Source organism: Hemicordylus capensis, chromosome 6 (genome assembly GCF_027244095.1).
Source record: "Hemicordylus capensis ecotype Gifberg chromosome 6, rHemCap1.1.pri, whole genome shotgun sequence".
In the NCBI taxonomy this organism is placed as follows: domain Eukaryota; kingdom Metazoa; phylum Chordata; class Lepidosauria; order Squamata; family Cordylidae; genus Hemicordylus; species Hemicordylus capensis.
In genome coordinates, this window is record NC_069662.1 from 151,198,694 (window position 1) to 151,215,887 (window position 17,194).

The 17,194-nt window shown below is 48.4% G+C and overlaps 1 protein-coding gene across 2 annotated transcripts in view; it reads left to right on the plus strand.

Moving 5' to 3' along the window:
* The window catches only part of PITRM1 (pitrilysin metallopeptidase 1), a 45,572-nt gene that overhangs the window by 23,800 nt on the left and 4,578 nt on the right, over nt 1–17,194 (plus strand). For both annotated transcript variants that reach the window (XM_053264961.1, XM_053264962.1), the window contains 11 exons: nt 116–250; nt 3,638–3,776; nt 5,151–5,267; nt 6,733–6,865; nt 7,342–7,462; nt 7,935–8,011; nt 9,509–9,674; nt 10,936–11,036; nt 11,450–11,570; nt 13,785–13,856; nt 16,038–16,150. In XM_053264961.1, coding sequence (XP_053120936.1) covers nt 116–250; nt 3,638–3,776; nt 5,151–5,267; nt 6,733–6,865; nt 7,342–7,462; nt 7,935–8,011; nt 9,509–9,674; nt 10,936–11,036; nt 11,450–11,570; nt 13,785–13,856; nt 16,038–16,150 — 1,295 coding nt within the window. The remainder of the gene's footprint in view (nt 1–115; nt 251–3,637; nt 3,777–5,150; nt 5,268–6,732; nt 6,866–7,341; nt 7,463–7,934; nt 8,012–9,508; nt 9,675–10,935; nt 11,037–11,449; nt 11,571–13,784; nt 13,857–16,037; nt 16,151–17,194) is intronic.

The window sequence follows — 17,194 nt, forward strand, 5'->3', positions numbered from 1 at the left end:
GTGGTTACTGTGCTAGAGGGGTAGTTCTGTGCATGTGTGTGTGTGTGTGTGTGTGTGTGTGTGTGTGTGTGTGTGTGTGTGTGTCTTTATTCCCATTACTCTCTGTGCCCGAAAGTACCTGGCCTCCTGCTGGAATCACGAAGGCGACCCTGTTGACCTCCTGAAGATTGCTGACAAAGTGACTCGGTTCAGGCAGTGCCTCGAAGAGGATCCCCAGTTCCTTCAGCAAAAAGTGAAACAGTACTTCAAGGTAGGAATCACGCCTGTGCCGGACCTCTCAACTGCTGGCTTTCTGAAGCTCGGAATATAAAGGATATTCTCCTAGGAAAGGCAGAAATGGGGCATAGCAGAAATGTTCTCAAGGGAATGTAGGAAGTAGGGATGTGCATGAACCAGCTTGAGCAGCCATGGCTTGGGTTGGGATCAGTTACTTTAAAAACCAGGTAAGCAGTAGGGATGTGCATGGACCGTTTCGTACACATCTGGGGGAGCGGAGAGTGGTCACTTTAACTGGAGGAAGGCAGGTCTTACCTGATGCTCTGTTGCTCTCCCTCCCGCCGCCCCATTGCGGTGCTTGTTTTATCAAGCAGCTGGGCTGTCTGCTTGAAAAGGCCATGCTGCTCTGGTTGCATCGTATTGCTTTCATAGGGAAAGAAATGGCATCTGGGCATGTGCGGACGCCATCTTGAGTGGTCTGCAGCACCATGCAGATCACTCAAGATGGCGTCCGCACATGCCAAACGCCATTTCATTCCGACACTGCCCAAAGGCTGCTGGGAGCAGGGAACTGATGCAGCCGGAGCAGCGTGGCCTTTCCAAGCAGACAGCCCGGCTGCTTAAAACAAACCGTGCCACGCTGGGGCGGCGGCGGGAGGCAGAGGAGCAATGGAGAGGCAGGTGAGACCTGCCTTCCTCCAGTTAAAGTGACCGCTCCCCCAGATGTGCATGAAATGGTTTGTGCACAGAACTACTGCTTACCTGGCTTTTAAAGGAACCGGTCCCCATCCCGCCTAACCGGTTTGGATGCAGGCACCCGAGCCAGTTCAGTGCTTCCCTAAGGAGGTGTTGAACCAGGTCGGGCACATCCCTAGTAGGAAGTAGGGGTGTGTCCGAACCGGTCTGGAAGCCATTGTAAAGGCCTCCGGACTTTCCAGACCGGTTCGGATCTGGCTGGTCCGGGTCCGGGTGGGGGGGTTCCTTTAAGGGCGGGGAGGGTTTACTTACCCCCCCGCCACTTGCCCCCGTCCAGCGCGCGTATTTAATGTAATAATTGGGGCAGCAGGATACTTCCCTGCTGCCCCTTGTCCCTCTGCAATGCCCCAGCTTTGACTCACAGTTTTGAAAATAAATTACTGCTGCCCAGTGCCAATAATGAAGTTGAAGAAGAAGCCAGCCTCCACTTCGGCGCCTCTCCGCCCAGCGGCTCCCCCAGGAGCCGCCGCCGCCTCCCAGCAGCCACTGAGAGCCGCTCTGCCATGGAGGACGTGCTGCGGCAACCCTCACTTCCGGCTACCATGCGACTTTCCCCCACATACAGAGTGGCTGCATTCTGCCACTCTGTATGTGGGGGAAAGTCGCATGGTAGCCGGAAGTGAGGGTTGCCGCGGCGCGTCCTCCATGGCAGAGCGGCTCTCAGTGGCTGCTGGGAGGCGGCGGCGGCTCCTGGGGGAGCCGCTGGGCGGAGAGGCGCCGAAGTGGAGGCTGGCTTCTTCTTCAACTTCATTATTGGCACTGGGCAGCAGTAATTTATTTTCAAAACTGTGAGTCAAAGCTGGGGCATTGCAGAGGGACAAGGGGCAGCAGGGAAGTATCCTGCTGCCCCAATTATTACATTAAATATGCGCGCTGGACGGGGGCAAGTGGCGGGGGGGTAAGTAAACCCTCCCCGCCCTTAAAGGAACCCACCCCACAGTGCCGGACCGCAGCTCTGCGGTTCCGTGCACACCCCTAGTAGGAAGCTGCCTTATACTGAGTCAAGACTGTTGGTCCATCCAGCTCAGTATAATCTCTACATACTGGCAGTGGCTTCTTTCAGGCAGGAGGCTCTCCCAGCCCTACCAAGAGATGTCAGGGAGGGAACTTGGAACCTTCTGCATGCAAGCAGATGCTCTACCACTGAACTGGAGCCCCATGAGACGGGGCTCACCCATCCAAAATGCAAACCAAGGCAGACCCTGCTTAGCAAAGGGGGCCAGTTATGCTTGCCACCACAAGACCATCCTCCTGTGCCCGCATTCTGATCATCCACGGTTATATATATATATGGAAATAGATTCCATTTGTATCACAGCACATGATGTTTCTGTTTGGGCGAGACTGGTACTGTGTAGCATGCTGCTTCCTGACCCAGTTGTCTTAAGATGCATCCTGGGAGAAAGAGAGAAGAGTAGGGAGAGGAACATGGGCCACTCTTGGTGCTCAAGGCGGCCTGCATTGCACTGTGAATGGCTACTCTGCCTTGGTTTCCTTCTTGTGTTATGTTGGTGGTATGACTCGATCTGCTAAGCCTAGATGGGAACCTGCTGGTTATTTATCTGCACTTACCTTGCCCAAATACCCAGAAGTGTTTTTCAGAGCTAGGCACAGCGTCCTTCCATCAGCAGTCTTGCAGGGCACGTTTACTAAAACTCCGTTGGATGGTCGGATGTGCCCTTGCAGCCTAGGAGCAGTTGAATCTGTTCAGCATGTTTAGTTATGCCATTCCTTTTATATTGATTGTTGTGACAGATTTAGAACTCCGTTGCTATTACATTTTCCTGGCTGAGAAGATGAATTTCATGTTGCGCTCTTGCTCTCAGATAACGAGCTTGCGTTCACTCACAATGCAGCCAAATTCCGTGTGGCGGCGGTTCATACCCATCAACAGCTAACAGCTGTTAACCAGTAGCTATATGGTTAACTGTAGAGAAGCCTTTTTGGTGCCGGGGAGGTGGGGTTTATTATAGTAATGTATTATTGCTCTGTGTCTGATCTATCTGGTCGTAATAAACGGATTGATTGGCGGCATGGGACCTGTTACAGCTCCGTTGGTTCCTCTGCTGCTGGGCTACTGAAAGAAGCCCCGGGCCACGTGCAGAGAACCTCTTCCCCACGCCAGTGTTGAGGCTTGACACTGGCTTGCGGAAGAGCTGCTGCAAGGTTTCTTTCCACATGGCTGGCGATTCCCCATATGCCAGGCCTAGGAAGGAACGATGCAGCAGTTTCCATACTGTGGCAGCATAGAAGGGGGCCTTTTGTCTCTGTTACAACTAGAGATGCGAAGGCCTGGAAAAGAGTGGGGGTGGGGGGACCTGGTTTTCCCTTTTTCTGGGGGGAAAGGTTTTTCCTCTGATGGTGGCCAGCAGGGACTCCTAGGAAAGAAAATGGTTTTTTTCCTGATACGATACAATATTGTATCGGGTTTTCCCCAGGCCTTCACATTTCTAGTTACAGCTAGATTCTGGCTGTAAGGTGTTGCCCCATAGTGCATCGATTTATGTTCCCTCCCCCTCCTCTTGCATGTAAAGTTGGGCTCTGGAAACCAATTTGCTTTGGTAGTGAGGTAATGGGCACAGCAGTTAAAGGATATTTGGAGGAAAGAGATGTAATCCTTGTGCTGATTGGTTGTCTTCTTCCTCGGCATGGCTCTGGGCAAAAGGACAACCCTCACAGGCTGACTCTGTCCATGAGTCCTGATGGGGCTTTCTATGACAAGCAAGCGGCTCTGGAAGCAGCAAAGCTGAAAGAGAAGGCTGAGGCTCTTTCCGAAGACGAGAGGAAGCAAACTTATGAAAAAGGTTGGCGTTTTCTACACATTTTGGCTCTGTCTAAATAAAATTGTGTAGGACTTGGTTCAGACGCAGTGTGGGTCAGCACACACGCTTGCAGCAGAAAGCTGTTTCAGTGTGCAGTGGATGTTTGAAGGCTTCCTTTCCTTAGGGCCTTGTCCTCAGTTCTCCAGTAAAACATACTAAGCCGCCTCACTGGTCTGTCTAGCCAAGGATTTTCTACTCTGACTGGCAACAGCTCCCCAAAGTGTCAGAGAGAGAGAGAGAGAGAGAGAGAGAGAGAGAGAGAGAGAGAGAGAGAGAGTGAGTTATTTATTGAAAATATTTATACCCCGCCCCTCCAGTATGCTACTGCTCGGGGAAGCTCACAACATTAATAAAATAGATATAATGTAAAGTAAAAACTTAAAGCCTCTCTAAAAAGATGTGTCTTAAATTGTTTTTTAAAAACACTGATGGAGGGTGCATGGCGAAGTTGTTCTGGGAGGGCGTTCCACAGCCAAGGGGCCACAACTGAAAAGGCCCTGTCTCTAGTCCCTGCCAACTGGATCTCTTCCAGCTCTGCTATCAAATATCCTTTTAGCTGTGGAATTTGGGGGCTGAACCTGGAATTTCAGCATGCAAAGTACACACTCTTCAATGGAGCTAGCAATAGCAATAGCACTTACATTTATATACTGCTTTATAGCTGGAGCTCTCTAAGCGGTTTACAATGATTTAGCATATTGCCCCCAACATTCTGGGTACTCATTTTACCGACCTCGGAAGGATGGAAGGCTTAGTCAACCTTGAGCCCCTGGTCAGGATCGAACTTGTAACCTTCTGGTTACAGGGCGGCAGTTTTACCACTGCGCCACCAGGGGCTAGAGCCCTGTAGTGGTTCTGTGAAAGTTAGACACATTGGCCCACACTCTCTGCAGGGCAACACGGGCAGTTCAACACCGTCTGTGCCCCTGCATGGGTCTAAAACACTGCCCGTGGAGTTGTGAAACAGGGCTGTTTTGCTCTGACTTAATGTTGTACAATCACAGTTATGTTGTGCAGCTGCAATTGCACAGTTCTTAACCCTTATATATTTGCTATAATATAGCCAATGCTGCAACCAGAGTTAGACAAGTGAAACATATTTGCATAACCATTATGCATACAGAATGCTTTTATTCATAAGTGCGTTATTTTATTGTGCTTTTATTTTTATCGCATGCCATTCTGGTAGCTCTTTGGAAATGGCTTCTAAAGGGCTTCTAAATCCTTGAAGATCCTGATCAGATTCTTACCATGGCCGCAGAACTCTGCTCTGTTTTTCTTGCCTGAGGACTTGACTAACTGGAAAGCTTTGCCAGAAATGTCAAACAAAGACTCAACATTGTGCTTGTTTGCTAGGCTTGGAATTGATAGATCTGCAAAGCAAACCTCAAGACACATCCTGCCTTCCAGCCTTGAAAGTTTCGGATATTGAGCCTAAAATGACGTTTACGGAGCTGGAGACGTCACTTACAGGTTAGAATGAACAAAGACATAACAAAAATAAAATGCTGAGGTTGTGTGAAATGGAAAATGTGGAGTCTGCCTAGGCATTGATCTGTATCAGTATAGAAAACTAGTTATTTGGTTTGTAATACCAAAAATGTATTCCAAACCAAGAAAAACAGAAGCTGGACAAGGGTCAAACAGGGATTTTGGTATCGGAGTATCAAGAACCTTGTGTTGTAACGACAGCTCCTTCTAGGGCTTCAGGCTGCTGATCCAGCATTGAATTAAAGCCATATGAAAATGAAAGCAGATCTCAGTATAATTACAATGTAAAGTACAAACAGGTTCATAGAGGCTATAAGACTGTTCCATTCACTGCACAGAATGACATGGTAGACTGGGGTGGTAGAATTCTGGACTGTACCATTTCAGACTGTAAGTGTGGGGGCTGTCATATTTTGAATGCTTCCCCAATATATATTTTTAAAAGCTGTCTGCATGCAATAAATGTATAAGGAACTTTAGTATAGTCCTCTTTTCCATATGCTGGTTTGCCACATATGAAAAAGTGTGTGTGTGTGTGAGAGAGAGAGAGAGAGAGAGAGAGAGAGAGAGATTTAATTGTGGGAGTCCAGTCCCTTGCCAACCACGAGGGTTCAATTCCTGGAAAACTTCACTGTTGGAGAGCCATTGAAATAAATGGGAAACGGGGTTAGGGGAATCACGGTCGGAAAAAGACCAAAATAAACCCCAGATAAAACTAGAAAAAAATCTCCTGACCACTGAAAAAACCCCAAATTTCCAAAAAAAAATCTCACCAAAACGCAGATACTCAGGTTGCGGTTTGTGAGGCCTGCCACAATTTCCCAGATGCCGATACTCAAATCCGCGATTGGAAAACCCACGATTGGCGAGGGACGACCATATTCAAATATATATGGCCCCCATTGCCATATATTCATTGCCACAGCCTGAAATGGTGCATCTTGGAATTGTATCAGCACAGAAAAAGAAGCGCTGTCCTATTTGGGCATGGTCCAGAGGGACCTGTACTAAGAAGACATCAGGGCTTAGAAGCCCTGGTAAACTACAGTTCTCAGGGATCTTTGTGCTCAAAACTTCTGGCTGGTTAGACTTCTAGCATCGTGTTGAATGCCTAAGGAAGTATTCCCTCCTTCGCTGCCCTCTCCGCCAGTTGCTGCTATTGGAAGGCAAGTTTTTGGGAAAGGGAAGAGGGCAGGGCCAGAATGGGGCTAAACTGGCTTCTGAGCACAGTCAAAATTTGAAGGAATTTTGGTTGGATTGTATTAAGATCAGCATTTCTAATCTGTGCAGGATTAATAACTCTGCACCCAAACTCTGAAATTCAGCAATATCACTAGTCTCAATTAAGGGAACTGCAACTTGGTTTAGGGAGTGCTTCTGGCCAAGGTGTGGTTTTGTCCCTTTCAGCCGTGGGTTCTTACTGTTTTCTGAACTCCCTGTTCTGTAGCCGAGGGTGTCCCTGTCCAGTACTGTGCTCAGCCCACGAACGGCATGGTGTACTTCAGAGCAGTTTCCAGTCTGAATACCCTCCCGGAGGAACTCAGACCATATGTTCCTCTGTTCTGCAATGTCATAACCAAGTAAGTGAGGGTTTGTATTTTAGACCATCCAGCCAACCTTGGGAAGAGAGCAGAATACCTTTGATTCTTCCAGCAGCTCTTTCTATATAAAGAGGAGGTGAAAACTTAGATCAGGCGCAAAAGCAGTTTCTGGGAAATGCAGGGAAATTGCTGGGATTTGGAGCTGATTGAAATGCATATTGTGGATCTTGTTTGTTTTCATGGCATGACTGTCATGGTGACCAAAGTTGGGTTGTATCGCATGGGCAAGAGTGGAGCTAGTATTTTCTGGGTGGTCTGCTCCTGGGGCAAGCAGATTCAATTATGCAAATATAAGTGGCACAGAATATGCAAAGGTACTTCATTTGCATAGTGTTAGAGATTTGCAGAATTCCCTTTTGTGTGCCATTTGAATTGCGTTGGCAGAGCGTCTACAGGACTTGCCATTATGCAAAGGAGCCCAGTGGAAACCAAACTGTGCTCTCTCTGCCTTGCAGAATGGGATGTGGAGCTCTCAGTTACCGAGAACAAGCTCAAGAAATAGACCTAAAAACTGGCGGCCTTTCTGTCAGCCCGCACATCACTGCAGATGACTCCCATCTGGACATGTATGAGCAGGTAAGTTGATCACCAGTCGTCTTGCACTGCGGTTTGTGTGGGGCTGGAAGAGTGCAGGGGAAGAGCACCTGCTTTGCATGCAGAAGGTCCCAGGTTGCCTCCCTGGCCTCTCCAAGTGGGGTTGGAGTCTGGATGTCAGCCAGTGATCTGCTGATGTAGCTTTTTTCTCTTTCCGTGGCCAAGGCTGTCCAGCAGCTATGTAGGAAGAGGGAATGGGGGGTATATTCACTAGAGGGAGAAGAGGGCAGGGCTGGGCAAAGTTGGCTCTTCAACTCTGGTTGAAGTACAGCTTCGACAATAAGTTGGTATTGAGCTAGGGTATCAAGCCTCCTCCAGTTACCATATTTGTTTGGGTATCGAGGTTGCAAGTCTGTCATTGCAAGAGTTACTGGCGGGTGGGGTGGGGTGGCTGCCATGAACGAATATCTCACATGGAGTTATTTAGAGATCTGATTTTTTTTCCCGTCCTTAGGGTGTTCTCTTCTCTTCTCTGTGCCTGGATAGAAATCTGCCTGACCTGATGCACCTATGGACTGAAATATTCAACCAGTACAGTATATTTTGGGACATAATTCCGTTCTTTATTGCAGAGCTTAACCTCCCTAGAAGGGATCCCAAGGGGTGTTTTAAAAAACAAAAAACAAAACACAGGTCAAAACAGCCTGGATGGCTTTAAGATGGGTTTAGGTAAGCATGGAGGACAGGTCAACCAAGGGCTACGAGTCGGAGGGCTATTGGCCACTTCCAGCCTCGGTGGCAAGATGCCTCTAAATACCAGCTGCAGGGGAGCAACAGCAGGAGAGGGGACATGCCCTCAGCTCTTGCCTGTGGGCTTCTCAGAGGCATCTGCGGAGGTCATTGTATGAAACAGGATGTCGGACCTGATGAGTTGTGGCCCTGATCCAGCAGGGTTGTTCTTATTAGGGATGTGCACAGAACCGGCGGGGGGGGGAGTAATTTTAAGGGTGGGAGGGTGCACTTAAACGCCCCCGCCACGTTTCTCCCACCGGCGCTCTCTTAAAAACCAGTCTGGCAAGGCAGCGGCATACCTCTCTGCTGCCCAGTCCGTTCCTTGGACTGGAAGTAGCACACACGCCCGATGTGCATGGGCTCATGCCCGCGTTAGTTCCGGTCACTTCTGGTCTGAGGAGCGGACAGAGCGACGGGGAGGTATGCTGCCACCCCAGCAGACCAGTTTTTAAGTGAGTGCCAGTGGTGTGGGGGGGGTGTATGTGCACCCTCCCCCGCCCTTAAAGTTATCCCCCACCCCCGCCTTCAAACAGCCCGGTGTTCAAGCCTGTTCAGAGGCCCATAAAAAGGCTTCTGAACAGGTTCGTGCACATCCCTAGTTCTTATGTTTGTAGAGCAATACTGCACTCCTGTGCCATATCTATTTGAATTCAAATCAGTTTGTATAGGAATAACGCCAGCATAATTGTCTAGAGGTGACTCTCCCACCAATCAGTGGCCCTGAGCTGCCACCACATGTGATGTCCTCTAAATGAGACACTGCAACTTAGCATGTGGGAGTTCCCAAAGTCCCCGAAAGTCTGAAAAAAATCACAGTTTAAAAAACAAAACAAAAAACAAACCAGCCACAAAATGGCCTCCACCAAATGACAGCCTGAAGTCATTTCTGGCCACCCGCAGCTATGTGGAATTAACCCCTTTTCTGCTGTTTTCCCCTCACGTATACCGAGGTTGAGTGTCAGTAACCCCACCCATGGATATGCGAAACCGTTGATGCAGGATCCACCTATAGGGAGGCCCACCGGTAACTCCCACATGCTTTGATATTCAATAATTACATTCCAGCTTAGCTGCCTTTACAATCTCATGGTGGACTCTAATAGCCACCACACAAAACTTGGCAACCTTGTAGGTGATGTCTGCCTTCTTGTCCACTAAAAGAAAGGAGTAGTCCAGCATCAACTGGGGGCCCAAGGCTGAGAACCACTGGTCTGAGTCTTTCGGGGCTTTACTCCCATGACTTCTTTGTAAAGTGGGGCTTTTTTCCTTCTCTTACCCTCTCTTCTCGCTTTCTAGCCCCCATTTTGAAGATGAGGAACACTTCAAAGTCTTGGTCAAGATGACGGCTCAGGAGCTGTCGAATGGCATCCCTGATTCTGGGCACCTCTACGCCTCCATTCGAGCGAGCAGAACCCTGACGCCTGCAGGGGAGTTGCAGGAGATGTTTAATGGCATGGAGCAGGTGAAGTGGAAAGGGAGGAGGCTTTTTTTGCTGACTACTGAAGGCCCTTCTGATTCATGGGGGCTTAAGCTGCTGGTTTCTTCTGGGGAGCTGTCTCAAGGTCACTGGCCAGTCTACGCTGGCACTAATTTGACTGCATCTTTAATTCCCCCTAACATCCTGCTAGTGATCGTGGCAGTTCCTGGTACAGGAGGAGATTTAAATTAGAGTTTGGTGTCACATGTGGGGCTGCACAACTTTGGCCCTCCGGCTTTTTTTGGACTATAACTCCCATCACCCCCAGCCACGATGGCCAGTAGTCAGGGATTATGGGAGTTGTAGTCTAACACGTGCAGGTGGGCTGAAGTTGTGCATTCCTGGTGTAATGGTTAGTGTCTTGGACTTCGACGGGGTGAGCCTGGGTTAAAATCCGGCTTGGGGCATGAATCTCACTGAGTGAACTTTGGCTAGTCTGCCTTGCCTCACAGGGCTGATGTGAGGATAAAGGGCAGCCTCATTGTTCTTCCGCCACCCTGAGCTCTTTGGAGGAAGAGTGAGAGATCAATGTGGATAGCCATAATGCACAGGGGAATGTGATGGCAAACACTTTCAGCATCAGCCTTAGGGCTGTGCATGGACCGTTCAATGTAGAACCAGTTCTTACCAAACTGGGGCGGTTGAATTGTGGACCGAACTGGGACCAGTTTGGTTCGCGATCGAACTGAACCGAGCCCAGTTCAGGCGGACTGCTTCTACATCGAAGGGTGGGGATGGGTGGTAAGATCTTACCAGCTGGCGCTGCCACTCACCCCCTTCCTGTTGCTGCCGAAGCACATGCAGTTCCGTATTTACCAAGCCACCATGCAGGTAGCTGGGTAAATACAGATCTCCACATGCTACGTTCAGCAGCGCCAAGGAGAGGACAAGTGGCACTGCTGGAAGCCCGACAGTGAGGCAGGAGGGGAAAGCATAGAGCGCCCCCAGCCCAGGAACATTTGGTCCCCACCACCTCCTTCAGTTATAGCTAGGCCCCTGGATCTGGGTGTGTTTTACTACCACTACTATTACTACTACTATGGATATTTATATACCACCCTTCAACCAAAGTTCTCAAAGTGGTTTACATAGAAAAATAAAAAATACATAAGTAAGATGGTCCCCCGTCCCCAAAAGACTCACAGTCTAAAAAGAAACATAAGGTTGACACCAGCCACAGCCACGGGAGGGATGCTGTGCTGGGGTTGAATGGTTTTACTGTTTGCTTTTTACCCATTCTGTTCAGGTGAAGCTGATGAAGCGAATTGCCGAGATGTCGGATATTAGGCCAGTGTTGCGAAAATTGCCCCGCATCAAGAAACACCTATTAAATAGTGACAATTTGCGGTGAGACTGTTAACGTTTCTCTGATGCAGCCCTTGCATATTATTACCCCAGGATGTTCTTGGCTGGAGTTGATTGTTGTTGATTTCCAGATGTTGTTGACTACAAGTTGCATAATCCCCAAGCAAAAGCCACTGCAACTGGGGATTCTGGGAGTTGTAGTCAACAACATCTGGGAATCCCTCTTAGAGGGAACAGTGGTAGCATCCCAGATAAAAGGGTAAATAATCTCTGACCACTTCTCAAGCATTGAGAATAGCGGGTGTTTGAATGAGGATCGTGTGTGTTAGCAGTGTACAATTTAACACAGAATGTCAAGCAGATAAAGATTATTTGGAGGCAGAAGATTACAAGCAACTTGTTTCTTGCAAATGTCCCTGGCTGTCAGCCACTAGATGCATTTTGTTTTTGAATAGATGCTCGGTGAACGCCACACCTCAGCAGATGTCCAGTGCTGCAAAAGCCATAGAAAAGTTTATCAAGGGTATTGCCAGGAGTAAAAAGGAACGGAAGCCTATCCGTCCACATGTGATTGAGGTAAAGGGGGAGACTAAATTAACACACCGTATAAAATATTTTGATTGCCAGTTTGTTTTCTGTTCTTATGCAAATGAGAAACATAATTGACTTGTACATTTGGTAGCTTCCAGATATACAAATATTGCACACATTATGTTAAACTAGTGTATGTCTGACTGCCTTTTTACTAAGTTTTTGCTTCTCTGTGTTCCAAACAATACACTTCATATACCATCACTTTTGGTGGTTCAACCTGAAAATAAGAGAATTTGCACTGCAATTTATTACAGTTGCATGCATGTAGTTGTGATGGATGCTTCATTTATATAGGAAGCTGCCATATACTGAGTCAGACCGTTGGTCCATCTAACTCACTATTGTCCACACAGACTGGCAAAAGCTTCTCCAAGATTGCAGGCAAGAATCTCTCTCAGCCCTATCTTGGAGATGCCAGGGAGGGAACGTGTAACTTCCTTCATGCAAGCATGCAGATGCCCTTCCAGAGCAGCCCCATCTCTTAAGGGGAATATCTTACAGTGCTCACATATAGTCTCCCACAAATACAAGCCAGGGCAGACCTGCTTAGCAGAGGGGACAATTCATGCTTGCTACCACAAGACCAGCTCTCCTCCCCTCTAGAGGATTTTAAAATATTAAGCACCCATGGACAGGTAGGGAGAAGAGTGTTTAACTCCCTCCTGAAGTTGCTATTAGTCCTGCTGAGGGGAAAAATATGAGTACCTGCATAGGGCCTCTGTTTTACTTAGAGCAGCTAGTAATTTCTGGGGGGATGGGCATCTGCTCTGCATGCAGAAGGTCCCAGGTTCAGTACCTGGCATCTCCAAGTAGGGCTGGTAAAAATCCATCCGAAATCATGAAGGGCTGCTGCCGGTCAGTGTAGACCAAACTGAGCTAGAGGGACCAGTGGTCTGACTCCGTATAAGGCAGATTCCTGTGTTCCAAAAATGGTGCCTGTTTCAGGGGTGGAAGGGAAGTTTTTATGGATCTCCTACAGCTCATTTAAGGTCTGTATGTGGGGCAGGGGTTGCACGGAACTGCTCCAGGTGGTTCGGTTCGAGTTCGAAGTGGACTCGAACTGAATCGTCCAACGGTTCGGTTCATGCCCTAGAACCGGTTGAACCAGTTCGGCCCAGTTTGGGATGCTTGCATAAGGGGGTTCCCCTTTACAAGCATTGGGGGAACCCTAAGAGGTTGAAAATGTAGGGGAGGAATGGCAGTTCAGTCCCCAAATAGCAGAGCAAAACCAGTTTGCTGAGAAAGCAGCAAAGCAAGAGGTCTTGAGAACGTTCTTTAGTATTGAAGAACTACAAGAATTTATTTAAAGAAAAGGTTACAAACACATGTGAAAAAGCCTGCAGCTTAATTTCAGCTGTAGCTCAAGGCTGAAGAGAGAGAGACCAAAACAAATAGCTATCTCTGGAGAGACAAAATGGAGACTAACACTAGAATTACAAAATGGGGAGGAGTCCGGTACTTTTATCCATGAACCTAACTGCCCCCCCCGCCCGCCCCCATTACACACACGCACACACCAGTGCTCACTACGAGACATTGCAGCCGAGAGCTGATGCTGCCAGGGTCCTAACCCCAACAGAAAAATGGTGAGTGGGTGGGAGGCCCTTAGGCCCCACCGGCACTCTCCCGATCAGCACAGACTGGCGGAGGCCTGAACTGGGCCCCCACCAACTGATGCCAATGTGGGGGAGCGCTGGGGGAATGCCTAGAGGAGCCACCACTGGCCTGCTGCCCCAAGGTGACCTCCCGCCCACCTGCCTGCCGTTTTTCAACCTCTCAGGGTTCCCCTGATGCTTGTAAAGGGAAATCCTCACTAGATTCCCCTTTGCAAGCATCCTGAACTGTTTCGTCTTTTAACTCGGATCGGCCCTTTTTGAAGGGCTAGTTTGGTTCCAGCTTGAACCGGTCAAACCTGGTTCACACACCCTGAACGTGGGGTAAATATTAGGAGATTCAGTCGATGGATCTCACTTCTCTTTCTGCCATCACCATCACCTATGTTGTAATCCCCTTTGATACTGTCTGCACTGGGGTATCCGCAGCATTCATATTTGCTGAAGGTTATCTTGGGATTGCCCCTGACATGAGTGATGGCAAAGCACTGAGGCAGGGTGGTGGTTGGGGGCAAGAAATGCAGAGAAGACCGCTCAATTAACCAGGGAAACTGACTGGAGCTCTCGATGATTGTATTTCAAGAAAACCTCAGACCTCAAAACTGCTGGCAGTGAGGCCCTGACTTGCTCCCAGATCACCAGGAAGCTGATTACGGTGAGTAAGGTTATTTGGTTTAGGTTATCATTGCCAGTTTCTTGCCTTTAGATCAGGCATCCCCAAACTGCAGCCCTCCAGATGTTGCTGAACTACAACTCCCAGCATCCCTGGACACAATTTTTTGTGGTTGGGTATGCTGGAAGTTGTAGTTCAGCAACATCTGGAGGGCTGCAGTTTGGGGATACCTGCTTTAGATTAACTTTCCCTGCAAACACTACTCCTTTCGCACCATAGACAGTGGACTGAGCTTTATTCTGTGTTGCTCTTCCATAGTCCAGTACTCTGGGGCGCTCTCTGGTCCACTCACTAGGAGGCAGGTTCTTTGAAGACTTGCTGGGGTCTCAGAGCCAGTCTCTTTCCTGCCCCTTCTGTGAATGGATGCAGATTCACAATCTGGCCAAAGCGTTCTTTTATAGAGGTTTATCAACAGAACCCAGCTGTTAATAAATTCATCCTACCACTACATACCAAGGCAGCCCTACATAGAGTGCATTGCAGTAGTCCAATCTAGAGGTTACCAGCTGGTGTACCACTTTCAGGTCATTATCCTCCAGGAACAGGCAGAGTTTCGAATCAGTCACAGCTGGTAAAAAATGCTCCTGGCCACAGCTTCAACCTGAGGCACCATGGTGAGATCCAGATCCAAGAATACTCCCAAGCTACGAACCTGTTCTTTCTGGGAGAGTGTAACCTTGTCCAGAACTGCATGTTCTATCCTGTCTTGCAAATTATGACTCTCAACATTGAGCATCTCCGTTCTCCTTGGATTCAGTCAGCTTCAGTTTATTATCCCTCATCCAGCCCATTACTGCCTGTAGGCAGCCATTTAAGGGGCAGATGTCATTTCCTGATATTGATGATAGGGAGAAATAGATTTGGGTGTCATCCCGCATATTGATAACATCCAGCACCAAATCCCGTGATGACCTCACCTAACGGTTTCATGTTGATGTTAAAAAGCATTGGTGATAGAATGAAGCCCTGAGGGACTCCATATAGTAGCTCCTGTTTTTGAAGAGCAATTCTCACCAAGCTCCACCATCTGAAATCTACTTGAGACATAGGAGCAGAACCACTTTAAAACAGTGCATCCCTCAGGTGATCCGGAAGGATACCATGGTTGATGGTATTGAAAGCTGCTGAGAGATCCAAAAGAACAAGCAGAGTCACGCTCCCTCAGTCAGTTCCCTGGCGAAGGGCATCTGTGAGGCCAAACAAGGCTGTCTTATCCTCATAGCCCGCCCTAAAGTCAGTTTGAAATGGGTCTAGATAATCAGTTTCCTTCAAAACCACTTGAAGTCGGTCAGCCACCACCCTCCCAATCATCTTGTCTGACCATAGGAGGTTGGAGACTTGTGGCCTATAATTATCCATCACCAGGGGATCCAGAGCGGGCTTCTTAAGAAGAGGTCTAACCATTGCCTCATTCAGACAAGGTGGCCCTCCCTCAGTGAGGTAGTAATGGTATCAACTAGGCTTGCTCCAACAACCTCCCTGTAAGATGTCCTCAGCCATGTTGGACAAGGATCCACAGAACAGGTGGGAGGTTGTACCATTCCAAGCAGCTTGTCCACATCCTCAGGAGTCACACACTGAAACTGATTCAATCTAATCTTGCAAGAGGGATTGCTGGACACCTCCCTAACTGGCCCAGCAGAAATATTGAAGCCCGAATGCAAGAGAGTCAAAGAACTCATTTGATGCATCACAGTGAGATGTTTCTGCCCACCCTGCCTTGCTCAAAATGGGAGCCAGTGGATCTAATGGGATCACTTACCCATGGATTTTTTCCAATAGAATTCTTGTCTTTTGACATCCATTCAACCAGGTCTCCTAACCAACCTTTCAGACTCTAATGCTTTTGTTGTCCTATTGAATTCTAACCTTAAGCTTTAGTATTCTTTTTTTTTAATGAGAGAGATGAGAAATTCTTAATTCTTACTTTTTCTTCTCTCTCCTTCCCTTTTGGATGATTTAAGCTCTGCAAATGATCTAATTGGGCATTTGTAACAACCTTGCTCTTTTCCATTCTGTCAAAAAAGCTGGTGCAGAGTTGACCATTAAGAGTCCTGGACATTTAGAAAGCTCCTTGTGAGAAGAGGGTCCTGTTTGAGTGGGGAAAGTTGTCCTGCTCTGCTGGGCATTAGCTACTCAAACACGATGTGATTTTCCCTCCAGGATCCCACTTTCCAGCCATGTCAGATGAAAACCCATTTTCTGCTTCCCTTTCCTGTGAATTATATTGGCGAATGTGTTCGGACCGTTCCCTTCACGGCCCCAGACCACACAAGGTAGGAGAACATCAGGAGGTCAGTTCCAGATATATTTGGAAACACTTCAGAGAATGGCAGAACAGATCGAGTTGCAAGCAAAGGGGGACATATCACTGGCTGATATCCAGGCTAAATTAGTAAATGGGAGTCCCATTAAAATGAATGGGACCAATTGGTCATGTCTGACTTGTCCTATTACTTTCAATGGGCCTTCCACTGAGTCATGGCAAAGTCGTCCTATTAATTTCAATGGGACTTCTGCCAAGCAATTTAGCCAGGATGTCAAGCTCTGGTTGTGACAGTGCTGAGAACTGGGGCTGTGCATGGACCGGTCCAGAGCCCATTCTAAGGGCCTCCGGACCGGTCCGGACCTGGGGCCGGTGGATCTTTAAGGGTGGGGGAGGGTGTACTTACCCCTCCCATCGCTTTTGCCCCTCCAGCGCTCCCCGATTTGTAAGCATTTGGGCGGCAGGGTACCTTCCTGCCGCCTCTACCCCTGTTCTCGTCACAAGGCTTCAGAAGCCTTACTGCATGTGCGCATGTCACGTCCTGTGTTGCGGTTGTGTGCGCACGTGCAGTGAAGCTTTTGAAGCCTTTTGACAAGGAACAGAGGTAGGGGCGGCAGGAAGGTACCCTGCCGCCCCAAATGCTTACAAAACAGGGAGTGCTGGAGGGGCAAAAGCGGCGGGAGGGGTAATTACACCCTCCCCTGCCCTTAAAGATCCACCCTCCCCAGTGCTGGACTGCGGAGGTGCGGTTCTGTGCACACCCCTACTGAGAACTACCAAATGGAGGGGGGGTGGTTTAACCTATACCTTGTGGCTTTTGTGCCGTTTTGTTTGTTTAAGCAGCAAATTTCATCCTAGTCTCAGAGAATCTGAAAAACCATATGGAGGAAATGGATTTATACTATTGAGAGTTATTTAATAGATCATAATAAGAAATCTTACTGAAGCTCAATGTTTTTTCATTCAGATTTGCCATTCTCCTACAGCAGGGGTTCCCACCCTCAGGTCCCCAGCTCTTGTTCGACTATGACTCCCATCATCTCCTGCCATGCAA